This window comes from Arachis hypogaea, chromosome 18 (genome assembly GCF_003086295.3).
Source record: "Arachis hypogaea cultivar Tifrunner chromosome 18, arahy.Tifrunner.gnm2.J5K5, whole genome shotgun sequence".
Classification (NCBI taxonomy): domain Eukaryota; kingdom Viridiplantae; phylum Streptophyta; class Magnoliopsida; order Fabales; family Fabaceae; genus Arachis; species Arachis hypogaea.
This window is the reverse complement of record NC_092053.1, coordinates 29,206,014-29,224,617: the sequence shown is the minus strand read 5'-3', so window position 1 is coordinate 29,224,617 and position 18,604 is coordinate 29,206,014. Positions and strand designations below refer to the sequence as shown.

Below are 18,604 nucleotides of genomic sequence, written 5' to 3'. Positions count from 1 at the left end.
TAAATAATTTTTAATTAAATTTCGAATATTTTTATTTTAAAGAGTTAGAATATTTTAACATCATTTTTTTCGTATCTTTTTAATTGAGTCTTTGATTTTTTAAATTATAAACCTTATTTATAATTAAGAGTAATGTTTTAACACCACCAATTAGTCACACATATAAAAATACAAGAACAATTCTATTGTCATAATTATAATCTAACTTTATAAGCAATACAATACAATGAAACTATATATAAGTAATATAACTAAATTTTATCTACATCTATAGTCACATTTTATAAATAATATAATTAAATTATATTTATGTTTATAATTAAAATATGAATAAAAATACAAAAAAGTATCAGGATGGTTAATTTTTTTCATTCATAATTTTTTATTATTTTTGTTGTGAAAATTTTAATTATTTTAATAATTAATTATTTTTTAAAAAAAGATAATTGAATAACACAAAAAAGTCTTATTAAGAGTAATTTATTTATATATGATTAAAAAATAATTGAATAATTATATACAGTAAAAAATTAATATTATTAAAAAATAAAAATAAAATTTATTTTAAAATTAAAAATAAAGTTTATTTAAAAATAAAATTAAAAATCATGGTTTTTTTTCTTTTTTCCAAAATTTATCTACGAGTAATTCTATAAATATTTTATGATGAATAAAAATATTAAACTCATACTAAAATTTATTCTAATAAAATTTATTTTTATTCTACTAAACGTTAAATAAATTATTGAAAAGAATTTTGTTTCCTCCATTAGAGAAGAATGATAAACTTCCATACTTCTATTATGTTATGGCAATAATTTGGCCTGTTATTTTTTAATGTACATAATAATAATAATAATAATAATAATAATAATAATAATAATAAAAAAACAAGTATATCACAGTAAAAAAGAAAGCACGTCACCAAATAATTTATCATCCGAATTATATACGAATCAAATTGATAATATGAGAGCTAACACTACAAAAATCGACAACAAAGTTAGAGACTTACAAAACCTTTCTTAAGATCATAGAAAAAAAAAGTTTATATTTGTGTGATATACAAAGCAATTATTATTATTATTATTATTATTATTATTATTATTATTATTATTATTATTATTATATGAGCAAAAAAAATCCAACTGTATGTTTTAAAGTAAAATTTTTTTTAATATTTGATTAAATGTTCTTGTATTTAGTACTTTTTTTTGCACTTCCTCTTAGTTAAAAATATAATCATTATAATTTTTTAGTTATTATTGCTAGGGGTGTTTACAGATGGGATATGGCTGAAATTTCGATCCAATCCGCACTAAACTCATTAGATCAAATTCGATATTCGCACTTTTTATGTTTGGATCAGATATCAAATATATCCATAAAATAAAAATATAAAAAAAATTATTTTTATAAAAAAAAGTCAATAATTTTTTTTGTTTACTTTTTTAAACATATTTACTTCTATCTGATTAGAGTGTGGATCCGATTCGATCCAATCCGATCATCTTACAGATCAGATCATATTCTCAAATTACAGATCAGATACGGATAAATACTGTGGATTTATATGGATATGATCTAATCTATGAACACCCCTAACTATTACTATAGGTTCATTGTTGCAAAAGAATGTTTCTTTTATTATAAACTATTATTAGATTTTAATTACCATTAAAACAACTAAATGGTCAACTTAATTACCATTATTATATCCATAGTTGTAAAAATCGAACTGGATCGGTTGGTTCGACCAAAAAACTAGTGAACCGGACTAGAACTGGATTATAGTCCAGTTCGGTTTACTCTTTAGACCGTTTAAGGAATAAAATCGGTGTGAACTGGTAAGAACCGGTGCAAACTGGTCTGCTTGAAAAAAATTTTAAAATGTCTCCACAAGGTCTCGAACCAAAAACCTTGGAGCAAAAGTAACCTCTACTTGCCACTTAACCATTACACTTCTAAGTACTATATTTGACAAATACTAATTATATAGTATACATAAATATCTAATTTAATTTAATTTTTGTTTTTTCTATTTTTAAAATTAATTATATTTTAATTATATACCATTATTAATATAAATATAAATTTCACTAAAAATTTATTAATTTACTTGATCTATTTTATTGCTAGTATTGTGATTAAGGTTATTTGTTTTGATGTTAGTGTTAAAATCTACTGATATTATAGTTAGATGATAGGCTTTGTGAATTAATTATTTTTTTATTGTGTCAAAATAAGATACTATTGTAGTATTAAAATTTTATGATTTTTTTTATATTAGTTATTTTTAGAAGTTGAGACTTGATTCTTCATAAAATGTTAGTGAAGATATGCATTTCAAATTTTAATTTTAAATTTTTAACTATTTTATATTTTATATTTACGTGAGACCAGTTTTATCGGTTCAACCAGTGATTTATCAGTTGAACCAATAAACCAGTGAACCAGTAGCTTGATCGGTTCAATCACTGATTCAGTTCTAACAATTATATTTCAATCTAATTTCAAAAATTTCGATTTACTCAATTCTTCATAAAATGTTAGTGAAGATATGCATTTCAAATTTTAATTTTAAATTTTTAACTATTTTATATTTTATATTTACGTGAGACCAGTTTTATCGGTTCAACCAGTAATTTATCAGTTGAACTAATAAACCAGTGAACCAGTAGCTTGATCGGTTCGATCACTGATTCAGTTCTAACAATTATATTTCAATCTAATTTCAAAAATTTCGATTTACTCAATTTAATAGTTATGACTCACAATTGGTTCCTAATCAAGCAACAACAAATTATGTCTCCCAATTGGTTCCTAATCAGTTCTAACAATTATGTCTCCCAACTTAATAGTTATGACTCACATTGGTTCCTAATCTTATTTTTGTCACTGTCTCACAAAATCGTTAACGACATGCTGAAATGGACTAACGACTGCTACATTATACATTCTAGCGACTATTTGATGTGACAATTGAAATTTTTTTACCTTATTTTTTATTTTCAACTAAACACTTAAAACCCTAATATGAGTCACGGATACCTAAGTTAAAAAATCAAACTAAGTAAATTGAAACTTTAAAAATCAGATTAAGGCTCGAATATAACTTCAAAACAGAACTTTAACTTATGTAGTGATTAATTTAAATGAAAATCAAATAAATCAAAATTCAACATAATTTTTATCAATGTTTTTAAATTCGAAATTTCTATACCAAAATTAACTAGGATTTTTCTTTAAATTAAAAATTTAATGAAATAGTGACTTTAATTATCTTAACCAATGTCCTAATTAATTGCTTTTATGTCTTAAAAAAACCGTATATGAAAAAAAAATAATTAATTTGTCTACTTTAATAAATAGTTATTTTACTAAAATGAGAAACTATTTTTTTAAAATTTTTAAGAACTAATTAATATTATATATATTTTGTTACACTACATTTAATTATAAAAATTTTATTTATTTCTAATACTTATATTAAAAATAAAAAAAATTAAATTAATGAATCTTAATCTATAATATAATAATAATATAGTAATTATTTTATATATTGTACGAATATAAATTAATTATTTTTTTTATTTATAAAAATTTTTAAACGCTTGAGCTTGTTATATATATATATATATATATATATATATATATATTTATGAATGTGATATATTTTTTATGTAAATAATCTTTTAAAAAAATCTAATAGTTAATCTATTATTTTTTTTGTTTTAGTCCAAATTAAATATTTTTTAGTGTTTTTGGAAAGAAAATCTTTTGAGGAATTTAATAATATGTGATGAGGAACACCGAATAAATTATACCAAAACTAATTAAAACACAACATAAAGACATCTTTAAAAAAAGACGTTTTAGGCGTGTTTATCTGAGTGACCTCCAAAAATAAAATATGTTGAAGAGTGAAGACTAAAAAAAGGTGTAACTGTTTAAGGCGGAGTTAACCCTCAAACTGATCTTTTTGAAGTTAATAATTACTTAATTTTATTTTTGAAATTGCACTCTAAGACTAATAATAATCTCAGTTTTTCATCCAACACTCGCCATCAAAACATTAAGGTGGATTGATTCCTGCCACAATTTAGTCTCTTTCTCCCTTTAAAATCCCTAACCCCCAATTTATGTTCGCTAATTATATTGCAGACCTTCTCTTCTCTTCTCTTTTCATCTGGTTTATTGGCTGAGCTATAGAAGATGAATTCATTATGATGATGGGTAGCGGTAGTAACGGTGTTGGAAGTTTGAACAAGCATCACTCCAATGGAAGTGCCACCAGGAGAAGCAGTAGAAGCTGATAATCATGTTTGTCAAACTAGTGTGGTTGTGGTTTGCAACCGGTTCTTCAATGGTCAGGAACTGGACTTGGATTTGGAGTTGATGTTGGTAATGTAGTGAGATTTGGTGTTGGGGTGCATATGGTGTTTTTGGTTGGTAATGTGGTGGGAGTTGGGGTTGGATTTGGAGTTTAAGTGGTTGTTGGATTGATGAAAAGTGTTGGAGATGCTGCTAGTTTAGTAATCTGAGGGCCTTTAGTCTTCTCTCCCTGAACTGGGTTATTCTTGGGGTATGAAAACACATTTCCATACGCTTTGTATCAGGGATGAGAGTTTGGAGACCAGTCTTTAGAGGCCTATTCAGAGCCAACCACCAACATTGACTCACTTTATCATATCCGATTTGCTTGTGGTAGTCCTGAATTGTGAAGATATCAAGAGTGTCTACATCCAACCCAGACAACTCAGAATATGCCAAACTTCCACCAGGATTTGGTGTAAAAGAACCCATAGTGATATATAATGGTAATCAGATCATCATCCATCTACAATCCAACAAAGGGCATGATTAGTATCTATATGATCAACCACATCTAATAAAACTGAATCACCAACATTTACTAACCTTGATCTTATACCATATAGTTACACTAAATCCTAACAAACAGTGCAAATCAAAATAAAATAAATGCCACTATTCAACAGAGATGAATCATAAAATACCACCCTTAATCAAACGAAAAATTATACCCTAATAATAAAAAAATTAGTTTGCATCAAACCTTAGCACATAATTTAAAGAAATCAGCACAAATGTCCTAACAAAAACAAGAAGCAAGACCAGATTAAAGTGCTAAAACAGATGGAGTCAAGGAACTGAAGAAAAAATAAAGCACATTGAACTGCATCTTTCTCTTTTTCAAATCTTTACCTTAACAAAGAGACAATACGTGTCAACAGACCAGCACAGCAACGATGACGTTTATGTACACCATGATCGACTCGATTTCTTCATGAGAAAAATCGTACCACATAGCAGCTCAATTCAGCGCAATTGAAAAGTAGGAGAAGAAGAAGAGTCTTTATTTGTCAGTGAAGGGAAGAGGGGTAGAAGTTGGTATTTTAACGTTATGGAGTGAAATTATATCAAACACACGGTGTCGTTTTAATCAAAAGCGTGCGAAATCCAATACGTCAATTTTTGAGTGTCAGCGTAGCAGAGATTAGTCCACCTCAACTTTTTTATGATCGGCGCTGGACAGAAACTTATGAGTAATGTAACACCTAACCTTCGTCACGTCATCAACTCATGATTGCACTAAAAGTGAGACGTTACCAACCTATTTTTCTTATTTACTATTTAATATTGGCCTTTAGTTCAATGTCTCATTTCAACTTTTAAAAAAATGTTGAAAAATTTTGTTTTTCATCAGTCAAAATTATTCATCAACAAACACAAGTAATAATAATCACATAATTATTAATAATAATAAATATTATACAAAAGAATTTAAATAAGACTCAAATACAAATCCTATCACTCTGTATAAAATAAAATCTTAAATGACAACGGCAAGGGTATTTTATGAAAGCAACTCAACACATAACTTAATTCAAATAAGATTAATAATTGCCCGCAGCTTCAAACTGAGTCTTCGAACATATGTCACTGAAAGGTAAACAGCTGGGGGCTACGTGTGTGTGAATTGAGTAATAGGGGTTAGGGTTAGTGAAATTAGGGTTTGAGTAGAGTTCTAATTTAAAACCAAATTTAATCAATATAATTAATTTTAAGAATACTACTTATTTTTCAAATTACAAATTATTTTTAATTAAATACTTCTAATTTAAAATTATAGATAAATAAATAAATTTTTCTTTTAGTTTATAATATTAATCAAAACTTTAAATTATTTTAATTTAAATTATATAAAATTTTCGTTATTTAATTTTAAAAATTCGGGTTGTTATATCCTACCCACCTTACAAAAATTTTTACTCTCGAAAATTGATATAAGATGAAAAAGATTTATATCAATTCCATTCTCAAAAATATCGAAGAAAAGAAATAGAAAGGTGTGGTACGTAAGTACGTTCAATTTTGCAAATGTGAAAGAAACCATATCTCATAAAAGTCACAGAAAAAGTGTAATGTGTTGCAAGGATTTAGAAAGATGCTTAAAATTAAGCTCTAACAAGGATATGCATGAATGGTAAGATATGGTTAGAATATAAATCAATCATATGTCAAGAAAGAAGTTTGAAACAAGGAGTTTTACGGCAAGCAACCAAGGAAAAGATTCACATTTATCTATTAACTCTATTTCGTCTATAATAACCCGTTAGTACTCTCATATACATAAATCATTAGTATTAAGTTAGCCAGATTTAACACCATGAGATATGTAATGGTAAGCTAACAGCATTATTCAACAGACAGTCACTCATCTTAAAACTCAAACTCTTGTCATTAGAACAAGTCCTATTGCATGACAGACACTCAGAGTATGCAGTGAAGCATAATCAGTCCATTCCCAAGGCTCTAATAGGAATATGAGGGAGTCCGCATGGGTGGTAAATAGGGGTGGCAAGCGGGGAAGCCCGCGCCGCCCTACCAATTTTAAAGGGAGATGCTGTCCAAATTTTTGTAAAAGGTATACGAAAAAGTGCTTTTGTTTTGAAAATCTGATTTACAGGTTTATTTTGAGAAATGATTTTGAAATTGAACCTGGTTAGCTTTCATATTTATAAAATGATTTGGCGTTGGATTTGGATTGTCGGATTTATCAGGAATGATCTTTGAGGATCGAAAATGATTTGGTTGGGACTCTTGAAGGGTGACAAAGTCCGAATTTTAGAGAAAATACTGCAGAAATTTTTATAAAACTTCGAGGCTTTGCTTAAAGCGTTAATCAAAGGAGAATTTGATTTAAAACTCATTCTATTTGGCTTTCAATTTATCAGGAAAAGAGTTATGTTTTAAGTTTATTTTATTGAGAAAAGTTTCTTGTTTAAGTAATAACTTGAGTCCAATTTATTAAGGAAAGGAATTTTTATTAAACGTTAAAGAAGTTTGGCTGCCTAAAAACTAATATTTTAAAGTATGGTAAGTAAAGGAATATGTGGTGATGCGAAGGTGTGAATAATAATAAGGTGATGCGGAGGTATGAGTATGTAATTGGCGATGTGGAGGAATAATGAAAAGTCATGAATGAAATAAATAATTGAAGTAGATTATGATTCATGAAAATGAAATGTGAATGGGCCTTGTGCCAAATTGCTAATGCGGGAATGTTCGCCTAATTGATAGTACTGTTCCTTACTGTGATACACATTAAAATGTTTTTATAATGAGGCCTAATTGACACGGGTAACCATGATGCCAAGGTGTCTAATTGACACAGTAAAGGGACCATATTCGGGGTTCACTCCGAGTAACGTCGGGTTACGGGTAGACAACCGACGCATGAGCTCATGACCTGCTTAGGATAGACATGCATCATATTGATTGCGCATTTGCATTTGGTCTTATTTTGCTTGTTGTATTTTCTCTGTGATTATGCTGTTTGACTTGTTTGTCTTTTTGCAATTTGTTTGTTTGTTGATCTGTTCCTTGTGCTATTGTTTCTCTGTGATTGGGAACTAAGGTTGTGATTGAGGTTGGTTTAAGTTCGGAAATTTAAAGAAGGTAATAAGTTAATAAAGTAAAAATAAAAAAGTATTTCCAAAAGTTTAACAAAATAGTTTTATTGAGTAAAGTTAGTTATTTGCATTTTATTTCATTACTTTTACGGCATTCCTATTCCCTATTGAGAACTAGTGGTTTGTTCTCACCCCAAAATCTTTCACTCTTTTAGCGACACAGGTTCAGGGACTTAGTTTGAAGCTGCAGGCGATTATTAGTTTTATTTAAGTTAAGTTTGTGTGTTGAGTTGTTTTCATAGAATTTCCTCGCCTTTGTTATTTAAGATTTTATTTTATACAGAGGGATATGAATTGTATTCAAGTTTCTTATTGAATTCATTTGTATAGTATTTATTATTATTAATAACTATGTGATTATTATTATTTGAATATCTTTGATACGTGACTTTAAATACTAAAAACAATTTTCTGTAATTTTCTCAAAAACTGAAACGCGATATCAACGTAAAGGCTCAACAGTAAATTTATAACGATGTAAGATCCCAGATTTTGAAACGCGGTATCGAACTAAAGGCTCAATATTAAATAGTAAATAAAAAAAACAGGTTGGTAACGCCTTGCTTTTGTGAGAGACTTAAGGCTTGGGTTGTGTGTGGTGGTGTCTAGCTTGTCTTTGGTGGGGTTTGGATGCTTGGGTGCTGAGTTGGGACACACACATAAGGTTAAGTCCTCTATCAGGATCCTTATTGGGGGCTTGTTGGCTATGGCTATCACTTTTGGGTTAACCAAATTAGTAGGCTTTAGTGCTAATTTGGAATTGTGAATCTATCTTTGAAGAATCAACCATGTTATGCTGTTGTTGTTGTTCCTCCTTGTCTTTATTCAATAATAAGGTATGCATTGGAGAATGAAATGTTTCAATTTGGTTAATTACTTTGCCTTATTCACTTTTCTAGCTACAAGCTTCTACTTTTACATTTGTTGTTTTCAGAAAGAGGAGTCAAGTCAAGGCTAAGCGAATATACTTGTCATATTCACTTCTTCTAGTTATTACTTGTTAACATGTTATGATGTTGTAAAAGTAATTTATTTTATTGATATATTAATGAGGGTATGACAATCAAGATTATATGTTTTATAACGTTTATATATAAAGAGAAACAAGAAAACATGGTGATAATAAACACTTTAATTAAAAACCTTGGCAAACGGCTAAAGATGCAGGCACCTATAGCTTATTAAGGGTAATAATATCACACCCTTCTCCCAACACACACATCCCACTCATTTATATAAAAAGACCAAAGAAAAAACTCAGGTGCAGTCAATTTCACGAAAAGTTGATAGTTGAGAGCCGTTAAATGATTTGTTTAATTTGATTAAATTTTTATTTAACGACTCTCAGTTATCAATTTCACGTGAAGTTGACTGCACTTGAGTTTCCAACAAAGACTGATAATAAAGAAGTATGCATTAGTTTAATATAGGAGATAAAATAAGTACACATAAGAAGGAATGATATTCTAAAATGAAACAGAGCCTAAAATAATAAAAAAACGACTGATCATGTTGAGCTACTAGTGTAAATAATATGAATAAAATTTGGCACAAAAATAACTTATAAGAGATATTATTTAATATGGTGAGATATTAACTATATCAAACAAAAGTTTCCTAAACATTAAGCTTGTTACAATAATATCGTGAAAAAATAAAATATGTTAAAGAGTGAAGGCTAAAGAAAGGTGTAACTGTTTAAAGTGGAGTTAAATTTTAAAGTAATCTTTGAAATTAATAATTATTTAATTTTATTTTTGAAATTACACTCTAAGACTCGTAATAATCTCAGTTTTTCATCCAACCATAAAAAAATTAAGGTGGATTGATTCCTGCCGCAATTTAGTCTCTTTCTCCCTTTAAAATCCCTAACCCCCAATTTATGTTCGCTAATTATATTGCAGACCTTCCCTTCTCTTCTCTTTTCATCTGGTTTATTGGCTGAGCTATAGAAGATGAATTCATTATGATGATGGGTAGCGGTAATAACGGTGTTGGAAGTTTGAACAAGCATCACTCCAATGGAAGTGCCACCAGGAGAAGCAGTAGAAGCTGATAATCATGTTTGTCAGACTAGTGTGGTTGTGGTTTGCAACCGGTTCTTCAATGGTCAGGAACTGGACTTGGATTTGGAGTTGATGTTGGTAATGTAGTGAGATTTGGTGTTGGGGTGCATATGGTGTTTTTGGTTGGTAATGTGGTGGGAGTTGGGGTTGGATTTGGAGTTTAAGTGGTTGTTGGATTGATGAACAGTGTTGGAGATGCTGCTAGCTTAGTAATCTAAGGGCCTTTAGTCTTCTCTCCCTGAACTGGGTTATTCTTGGGGTATGAAAACACATTTCCATAAGCTTTGTATCAGGGATGAGAGTTTGGAGACCAGTCTTTAGAGGCCTATTCAGAGCCAACCACCAACATTGACTCACTTTATCATATCCAATTTGCTTGTGGTAGTCCTGAATTGTGAAGATATCAAGAGTGTCTACATCCAACCCAGACAACTCAGAATATGCCAAACTTCCACCAGGATTTGGTGTAAAAGAATCCATAGTGATATATAATGGTAATCAGATCATCATCCATCTACAATCCAACAAAGGGCATGATTAGTATCTATATGATCAACCACATCTAATAAAACTGAATCACCAACATTTACTAACCTTGATCTTATACCATATAGTTACACTAAATCCTAACAAACAGTGCAAATCAAAATAAAATAAATGCCACTATTCAACAGAGATGAATCATAAAATACCACCCTTAATCAAACGAAAAATTATATCCTAATAATAAAAAAATTAGTTCGCATCAAACCTTAGCACATAATTTAAAGAAATCAGCACACATGTCCTAACAAAAACAAGAAGCAAGACCAGATTAAAATGCTAAAACAGATGGAGTCAAGGAACTGAAGAAAAAATAAAGCACATTGAACTGCATCTTTCTCTTTTCCAAATCCTTACCTTAACAAAGAGACAATACGTGTCAACAGACCAGCACAGCAACGTACACCATGATCGACTCGATTTCTTCATGAGAAAAATCGTACCACATAGCAGCTCAATTCAGCGCAATTGAAAAGTAGGAGAGTCTTTATTTGTCAGTGAAGGGAAGAGGGGTAGAAATTAGTATTTTAACGTTATGGAGTGAAATTATATCAAACAAAACACACGGCATTGTTTTAATCAAAAGCGTGCGAAATCCAATACAACGTCATTTTTGGAGTGTCAGCTCAACTTTTTTATGGTCAGCTTTGGACAGAAATTGATTGAAAAACTGTTATGAATGTTGGAGTGTAATTTTGAGGTTAATTTTTTTTGTATATTAAAAAAATTTTGGTGTAATACTTAATTATTGGATTTTATGGTGTTTTTTAAAATTGTGGGAACAGTACAATACGCCCCCTTGTATTATATATTTTAATTAAAATATATAATACAGGAGGCGTATTGTCAATACAAGAGGGCGTATTGTACTGTTCGTATAATTTTAAAAAACACCGTAAAATTCAATAATTGAGTATTACACCAATGATATACCAATATGTAAAAAAATAAATGTAATTTTGAGTGCTTTTTATTTTTCATGTGATATAGGGAGGTGTATCACAAGATGTTGTGAGGAGAGAAGTGTTTTACATTGTTGTGGGTTACACAAATTGGAGGTATTGATTTGTTTATATTGTGTTGTGTTTTAAACAAACAATCACAAATCGGACGGTCCAATTTGTGTCTTTGAAAATTAAAAAAAAAATTATAAAATCGGACCCTCCAATTTATAATTTATTTTTTTCTTCAAATAAATCGGACCATCCGATTTAAATATTATCAATTAAAAAAACGTTATATCAAAGAAAAACACCTAATCTTCCAATAATAACGTATTACACATATATTTAATCAATATAAAAAAAATTAATCTAATTTTGAGGACAAAATTAAGTAGGGGAGTGCTAGGTAAATAATGACTATTTTGAACAACATAAACAACCACTAATCAAATAAAAACACATTACACTTCCAAATTAACCATTTAAATCTTAATATTAAAATAATCATCTATACATCTAGTAAAATAAACATCCAATATATCTATTATTTACATTATTTAATATTTTCTTTGTCTATCTATACTTTTCTAATTAAGTAACTCTTAATTTGAGAGACACTTTAAGCTTTGAATACAATTTCAAAAACTATTTTAAAACTTAACTCCTCAGTGATGTAAGGTAGGTGTGGTCGTTGGTTGGACTAGAGTGTTAGACAATAATAAAAGGCATGATAATGTCGAATTAGTTTTGAAAGTAGACAAAATTATTTTTTTTTTAAAATAAAAAAATAATGTCTAACACATATAAACTTTCTAAAAGTTATATCTTTAAAAGATATATAATTTATAATGTATTCTTTTCATGCTTAGATATAAATATTTAGAACGTAAAATTTGCAGATATGATTTTTTGTAGATAGCTTATCTAACTACATTAGATCACATCAATTTTGATATTAAATGTTAAGATTCGTAATTATTGAGCAGAAATATTAGAGTAAATAAATAGAACGATAATATATTACTAGTGTATAGATATGTGTGTGTTACACGGAGAAGACCAAACATATAATCATATGTAGAGTACCTACTCAATCATTCTCTATAAAATATAAATAATAAATGCATCATCTAAAATCTAAACTACTAATGATTATCTACCAAAATAATATCCTCATATTTCAACGGTTACACATACAGAAAAAAAAAAACGAAAAAAAGAAAAATACACCGCCATAGGATATATGTGCCTGTGGCACCTCTCTACCATGAGTAAATGATTCATTTCCAAAGTCTGATCTGAACCATTTTGACAATATTGTCTCCATATCAATACTTTATAATTAAGTTTAACCAAACTTAATTATTCCATGATTACGCTCAACTTTGGCTCATTTTGCTCCACCATTTTCTTGTTGTGCAAGAATTTAACAATATCTGGCAGGCAATTTTCAGCATTAATTTTTTTTTGCAGCTCTCCTGCAATTTCTGCTGGAGTAACCTGCACTTCTCTTAAGAGCCCTTCAATCTCTTGAAAGAGATTGTGATCTGAGATTTTAAGGTAGTTGCATGCCAATTGTTTAAAAGCAGAGAAAGTGCAGTATGACAAGTGAATGTGCATGTCCATTCTTCCAGGCCTTAGAAGAGCAGGATCAAGCTTCTCTTTGTGATTTGTCGTGAACACGATGATTCGTTCCTCGCCGCAGCATGACCATAAACCATCTATTGCATTCAATAGCCCTGATAGTGTTACCTGTTTAGAGAATCATAAACAAAGATGAGAAAAATTAATATGTTTTTTAGTTTGACATGAGCTAGAGATTCTGATGGACATGAATAGATGCATATGTTTTCAGTTTAGCATGAAAATTTGGACTGAACTTTTAACATTTATTAAGTGTACTACTCTAAATTACTCTCTAAAATTTAGTCAGACACTTTAAAAATTTTTAGTCAAATATTTTAATCCTCAATAAATTTTAATTATCAAATTAATCTCTAACATATTAGTAAAAAATTAGACAAATCAGTTTCTGTTATTATTTAATAAAGATATAAAATAATCCTTAAAAGCTTGTGAAATTCTCATCCTAATTTTGTATATAGACAAACAATTTGATAGGAGAATTGATTTGTCTAATAAAAGTTGGAGAGACTGATACAGCTATTAAAATTTATTGAGTATTAAAGTGTCTAACTAAAAATTTCTTAGGCACTGATTTGATGTTAGGAAACAAAAACACAAACCTTGCTTTCTTTCTTATCTCTTTCCATGTTGTCCTCCTCCTCTTCTTCTTCTCTGTTCTGCAGCTTTATAGTGCAATCAATATCTTCCATAACAAGAATGGAACGGTTCGACATGTTAAGGACCAGATTCTTCAACTCCCTATTGGTAGGAACAGCACTGAGATCTAAGTCATAGAGATCATAATTGAGATAATTTGCCATGGCCGCGATAAGACTCGACTTGCCAGTTCCAGGAGGACCATACAATAAGTAACCCCTTTTCCAAGCTTTGCCAGTTCTGTTATAGAACTCTTTTCCTTTCACAAACTTGTCCAAATCATCAGTGATCTTGTTTTTGAGATCCGCATCGATCGCGAGAGTCTTGAAACTCATGGGGTGGGCAAATTCCACACCTCCAATCCATTCATTCTCACTGCCAACGGTGTAAAGATTCAAAGCCATGTTTGCTTCTTCAATTGCCTTTGCTCTTTCCAACACAAATGGAAGATATGAATTGAAGATCTTGTCTTTGTGTTTCTTGTGAAAGCTTAGTTCATAGGACTTTACTTCTCTCTTGGAAGAACCATTGAAATCATTAATATAATGATTTCTATTAGTACGTTGCTCAAAATAACGGAAAAATCTCCAAGTTACCTTAACTCCTTCAAAATCATCCAAAATTTCTTCATCTTTGTCTATGCTGAATGCTGGACTCTTATCATTCCCTGATTTGCTTGCTCGAACTCTGTGCCTCGCGAGAGCGGCTTTGGTGCCTAAATAGACCTCTGCAGCCTCATACATGTGGTTGCACATCATTCCCTGATACTCCTCGATCGCAATGGTGAATCGCGACGAGAAGTGGTGCCTGAGATTGAAAAATTTTGAAGAAAAGTACTCTAGAACCTCAGAAGGAACCAATTCGTTCGCGGCGCTTCGAATTAGCATAGCTGAGGCTGCAGCAGATGCAACTGCAGATACAATTACAGTGCTATTTGTGTTATTTGACATGATTTTGGAATTTGAACTGGAAAATTTGGAGATGAGATAGTTCTCACAGGATTATTGGAGATGGACAATGGTGTTAGTTTAAGACTAATTGATGATTAGCTTAGCTTAATTGTTTTGTTAATCACACAGAACTATATAAGCATAGATGAGGATTTGTATTCACACTTCTTTTAGTTTGTTTAATTGGAGTTTATTGCTTAAGAATGTTTCAGAAAAAGAGCTTCAGCATTTTTCTTTGCCTACTAATGAAGACTTCCATGGAGATCACTAATATGAAGACTTGTATTCAAAATATTCACACTTCTTTTAGGCTGTTTTAGACACATGTTCTAGGATGTTTCTGAGAAAGAAACCAGTTATGCTTTATATTCTTATTGCACGTTGTCTTCTAAGAAAATCACGAGTCACAACTTCAAATTTTTTAATTAACTTGTTGGCCAAGAATAAAGTTAGGGATTGTATTCCTACCGTATTTTATTCATATGCTTAATTATTAAGAAAAATGTGGAGCATAGATAATCATAACTTGTGTATTTTGGCTTTTGTTTATATTTATTAATTACATGTTTAAATAAAATGGGATTTAAAATTATCCAAACACAATAAATAAGAATTGGTTACATCTGGGTCCTATAATAATTCTATGTAAAACGTTATAATTTAAAGAGGTTTAGCAATTTTTACTTAAATCTTTCTAACCAATAACAGATTACGTTGAAGTATGAAGAACTGATAAACCGCTATACATTAGCGCGGTTTATGAAGGAAAAAAAATAAAGAATAAATAAACTTATTTGTAAGAAAAATGAGTGGCATTATCAAATTTTTTTCTATAAACAAACTAATTTGTTTTTCTTTTAGCTGTAATTTGGAGATCAAAAAGTATTCGTGCATAAACAGCGCTAACGTTTTATGAGTTATTCATGCTTCAACTAATCTGCTATTGGTTAGAGAGGTTTACATAAAAATTATTATACCTTTTAAGTTATAGTTGTTTACATAAAATTGTTATAGAATCTAAACATAACTAATTTTCTTTAAATTAAATAAGATAATTTTGTATTATTGTCTCTCCAGCATTGCTTGTTATTAATATTAAAAAGTATAAGTGTGTGTTTGGTTCCCATACTTTTGGTACCTCAAACGTGCATGGATTTAGAAAAACAATTAATCAAGCTTTTAATTTGCTCGTTTTGGTGCTTTTTAGTTTTCTTTTGCTTCTCTTCAGAAGTGCTTTTGAATACATAATATATAGATTACAACTACAAGCAAGATTTTCTTAATTACTTGTGCAATGGGTTTACGACAAACATGCTATGCTTCTTTTAATTAGTATATTATTTTAACATTAATTTGTATCATGATGGGTACTAACTAAGGCATTATGGATCTTCTAACAAAGATTCTTTTACTTTCTACTTTCTAGAGCTAAAGCTTTTAGTTAAGAAAGTACAATATTTAAATTACATTTGTCATTTGTGGTCATATACATTAACTTTCAACCGGTGATATTGGCGACAGTTTTAGAGCTATAGATGGTGTGTGGTCATGCTGCGGCGAGAAACGAGATCGTGTTCACGGCGAAGCATAGCATGCATCAGACTATCAGAGAGAGAGAGAGAGAGAGATATCACTTTATATAAGATTAAAGGCTAAATTAAAAAAAAAAAAATGAATACTTCAATAAAAATTTTATAATTATCACTATGTAAAGATATTTCATTTTCACCTTTAGATAATAGATTTTAAAACTTGATTTTTGTATGTTATAAAAGATGACAAAATAAAAAATCACATTTTTTAAATTAAAATTATTATGAAAAGATATTTTTGACATCTTTATAATTATTAGAATAATTGTCTTAAAAAAATATATAGTTTAAATTTAAATATTGATAAAATATTTTTAAAACAACTATTTTATATATACTGTGTATTAAAAATTAGTTACTAAATTAGTAATATATATTTATATAATACATATTAAAATATAAAATATATATTAAAATTAAATTTAACAACATATAATTATACATAAATATATAATAGTTAATTTAGTGTTTGATTTTGTGTAGGTAAAACTGTACATGATACTTTTTGTTTTTAAAATATCAAAATAACAAAAATATTATTTTGAAAGAGTAACAAAAATATATAAATATTATATGTATTTTTGGAGAATGTTAGGAGTTACTACTTTTAATGGAAAAAATACAAAGTTGCCTAGAGTTGGCTTAAGTGTAAGATAAATATAAGGAAAAAATATTTATCCCTAACGTTTGTCTTTTCATCCAGAATTCTAGTGATTGAATTTTGATCGAATTTTATTTTTCTATTTTTATTTTAAAATTGAATATGTTTTTCTTATTTGAATTAGTAATGGATCATAAACGCCCAAATTAAGTAATTGTATAGCGAAATGTTATTAAGGAGATATATAATTGTTCCTTAACATAGTGCTGCACATGGATCGGATAATATCCGCATATTGGCGGTAATTATTCGCATTCAATCCGAATTTTGTGGATATCGGATCTGATCCACATTATGATAGGATCGGATTGCGGATTTGACAGTGATATCCGCGGATCTGATCCGCAAATCCGCATATCCGTACATCACATATAAATAGCATAGTTTAAGAAAATAAATCCTAATGTGATATGAATTTTAGTGTGTTGTTTTATGAATATTATGATATCTTGTTTTTTATTTTTTATATTGTACTCCGACTTAGAATAATTAAACTTAAATCTTGTGTTATTATTTTTTTAATTATTAAAGAGAACTTTTATTGATAATATTTTAGAATTAAATATGTTTAAACAGGTGAAAAATGAATTTTTTTTGTTGTAAAAACAGCCAAATGGGATTTGAAAATAATTTTTTTAATTATGCGGATATACCTGATATCCGATCCGCATACTTGCGGATCGGATCGGATCGGATCCGGCCTGAAAAATTGCGGATATTGTATCCGATCTAATCCAATGAGTGCAGTGTGAATCGAATAGAATTTTAGGCTATATCCGATCCGATCCGATCCGTGTGCAGCCCTACCTTAATAAATAATTTTTATTACAAACTAAAATCTTATTAAGGAGAGATATTATATTCAAGTTTTTAATTAGATAATTCTTTTGGTTAAAGTAATGGGTTTATTTGTTTAAGTTTTGAAAAAAATAATTATTTTTTAAAAAATATAAATATTTATTTTGAGAAGAAAAGTAGAAATATTTTTTTTTGAGAAGACCGATAGTAGAAATAGGTGAAGAGAGAAAATGTAAATATGTTTGATTATTAATATTGATAACCAATATTTTTCAAATTATATTTTCAAAAATAAATATATATTTTAGTCAAATTTACTTTTGAAAATTACTTATTTTTTAAATTGGTTTCCAAAAGATTAAATTCATTATATTAAAATTTGAAAGATAAAATATAAGTTAAATTGGTCTTTCTATGAATTAGATAATGACATATCACATAACATAATCACGTGATAAGTTAATACCACGTATTACAAGATAATTAATTAATATGTCAGTGATACGTGACTGTCAAATTAGTCCCTAAAATTACGTTTTATTTATAAGGACAAGACACTAAAATATGGAGGAACATGGACAGAGACACAAAATTGTATTTGATAGGAGGGATATGGACAGAAGTATTATGTCATGAGATACTGAACTAGTATATTTTATATCTTTCTGAATAGAAAGGATACAGTGACATTAGATAGAAATACAACTTATTTTTTTATTTTTATTATTCTTACAAATTTTTTATAATTATATCTTTTATTATTCTATTTG

General features: G+C 28.9%; 1 protein-coding gene and 2 long non-coding RNA genes across 3 annotated transcripts; all 3 read right to left on the bottom strand.

Moving 5' to 3' along the window:
• Positions 1–3,961: 3,961 nt before the first annotated feature.
• LOC140181608 (uncharacterized) lies at positions 3,962–5,415 on the bottom strand. The gene is made up of 2 exons (XR_011876579.1): positions 5,227–5,415; positions 3,962–4,840 (listed from the first exon to the last, which is right to left on the bottom strand). It is a non-coding gene; the product is annotated as an uncharacterized lncRNA (long non-coding RNA).
• A 4,296-nt stretch (positions 5,416–9,711) lies between these two features.
• On the bottom strand, positions 9,712–11,063 carry LOC140181609 (uncharacterized). The gene is made up of 2 exons (XR_011876580.1): positions 10,964–11,063; positions 9,712–10,577 (listed from the first exon to the last, which is right to left on the bottom strand). It is a non-coding gene; the product is annotated as an uncharacterized lncRNA (long non-coding RNA).
• A 1,494-nt stretch (positions 11,064–12,557) lies between these two features.
• Positions 12,558–15,090, bottom strand: LOC112772154 (AAA-ATPase At3g50940-like). Its single transcript, XM_025817035.2, has 2 exons — positions 13,797–15,090; positions 12,558–13,302 (listed from the first exon to the last, which is right to left on the bottom strand). Exons 1-2 carry the CDS (start codon positions 14,781–14,783, stop codon positions 12,913–12,915), a joined length of 1,377 nt encoding a protein of 458 aa, XP_025672820.1. The 5' UTR covers positions 14,784–15,090; the 3' UTR covers positions 12,558–12,912.
• Positions 15,091–18,604: the final 3,514 nt, after the last annotated feature.

Excerpts from the sequence above, each read along its gene's own strand:
- LOC112772154 (XM_025817035.2), bottom strand. The coding sequence starts at position 14,783 with ATGTCAAATAACACAAATAGCACTGTAATTGTATCTGCAGTTGCATCT. Across the intron at positions 13,303-13,796 it reads GAGATAAGAAAGAAAGCAAG|GTAACACTATCAGGGCTATT; the intron begins GTTTGTGTTTTT and ends TTCTCTAAACAG.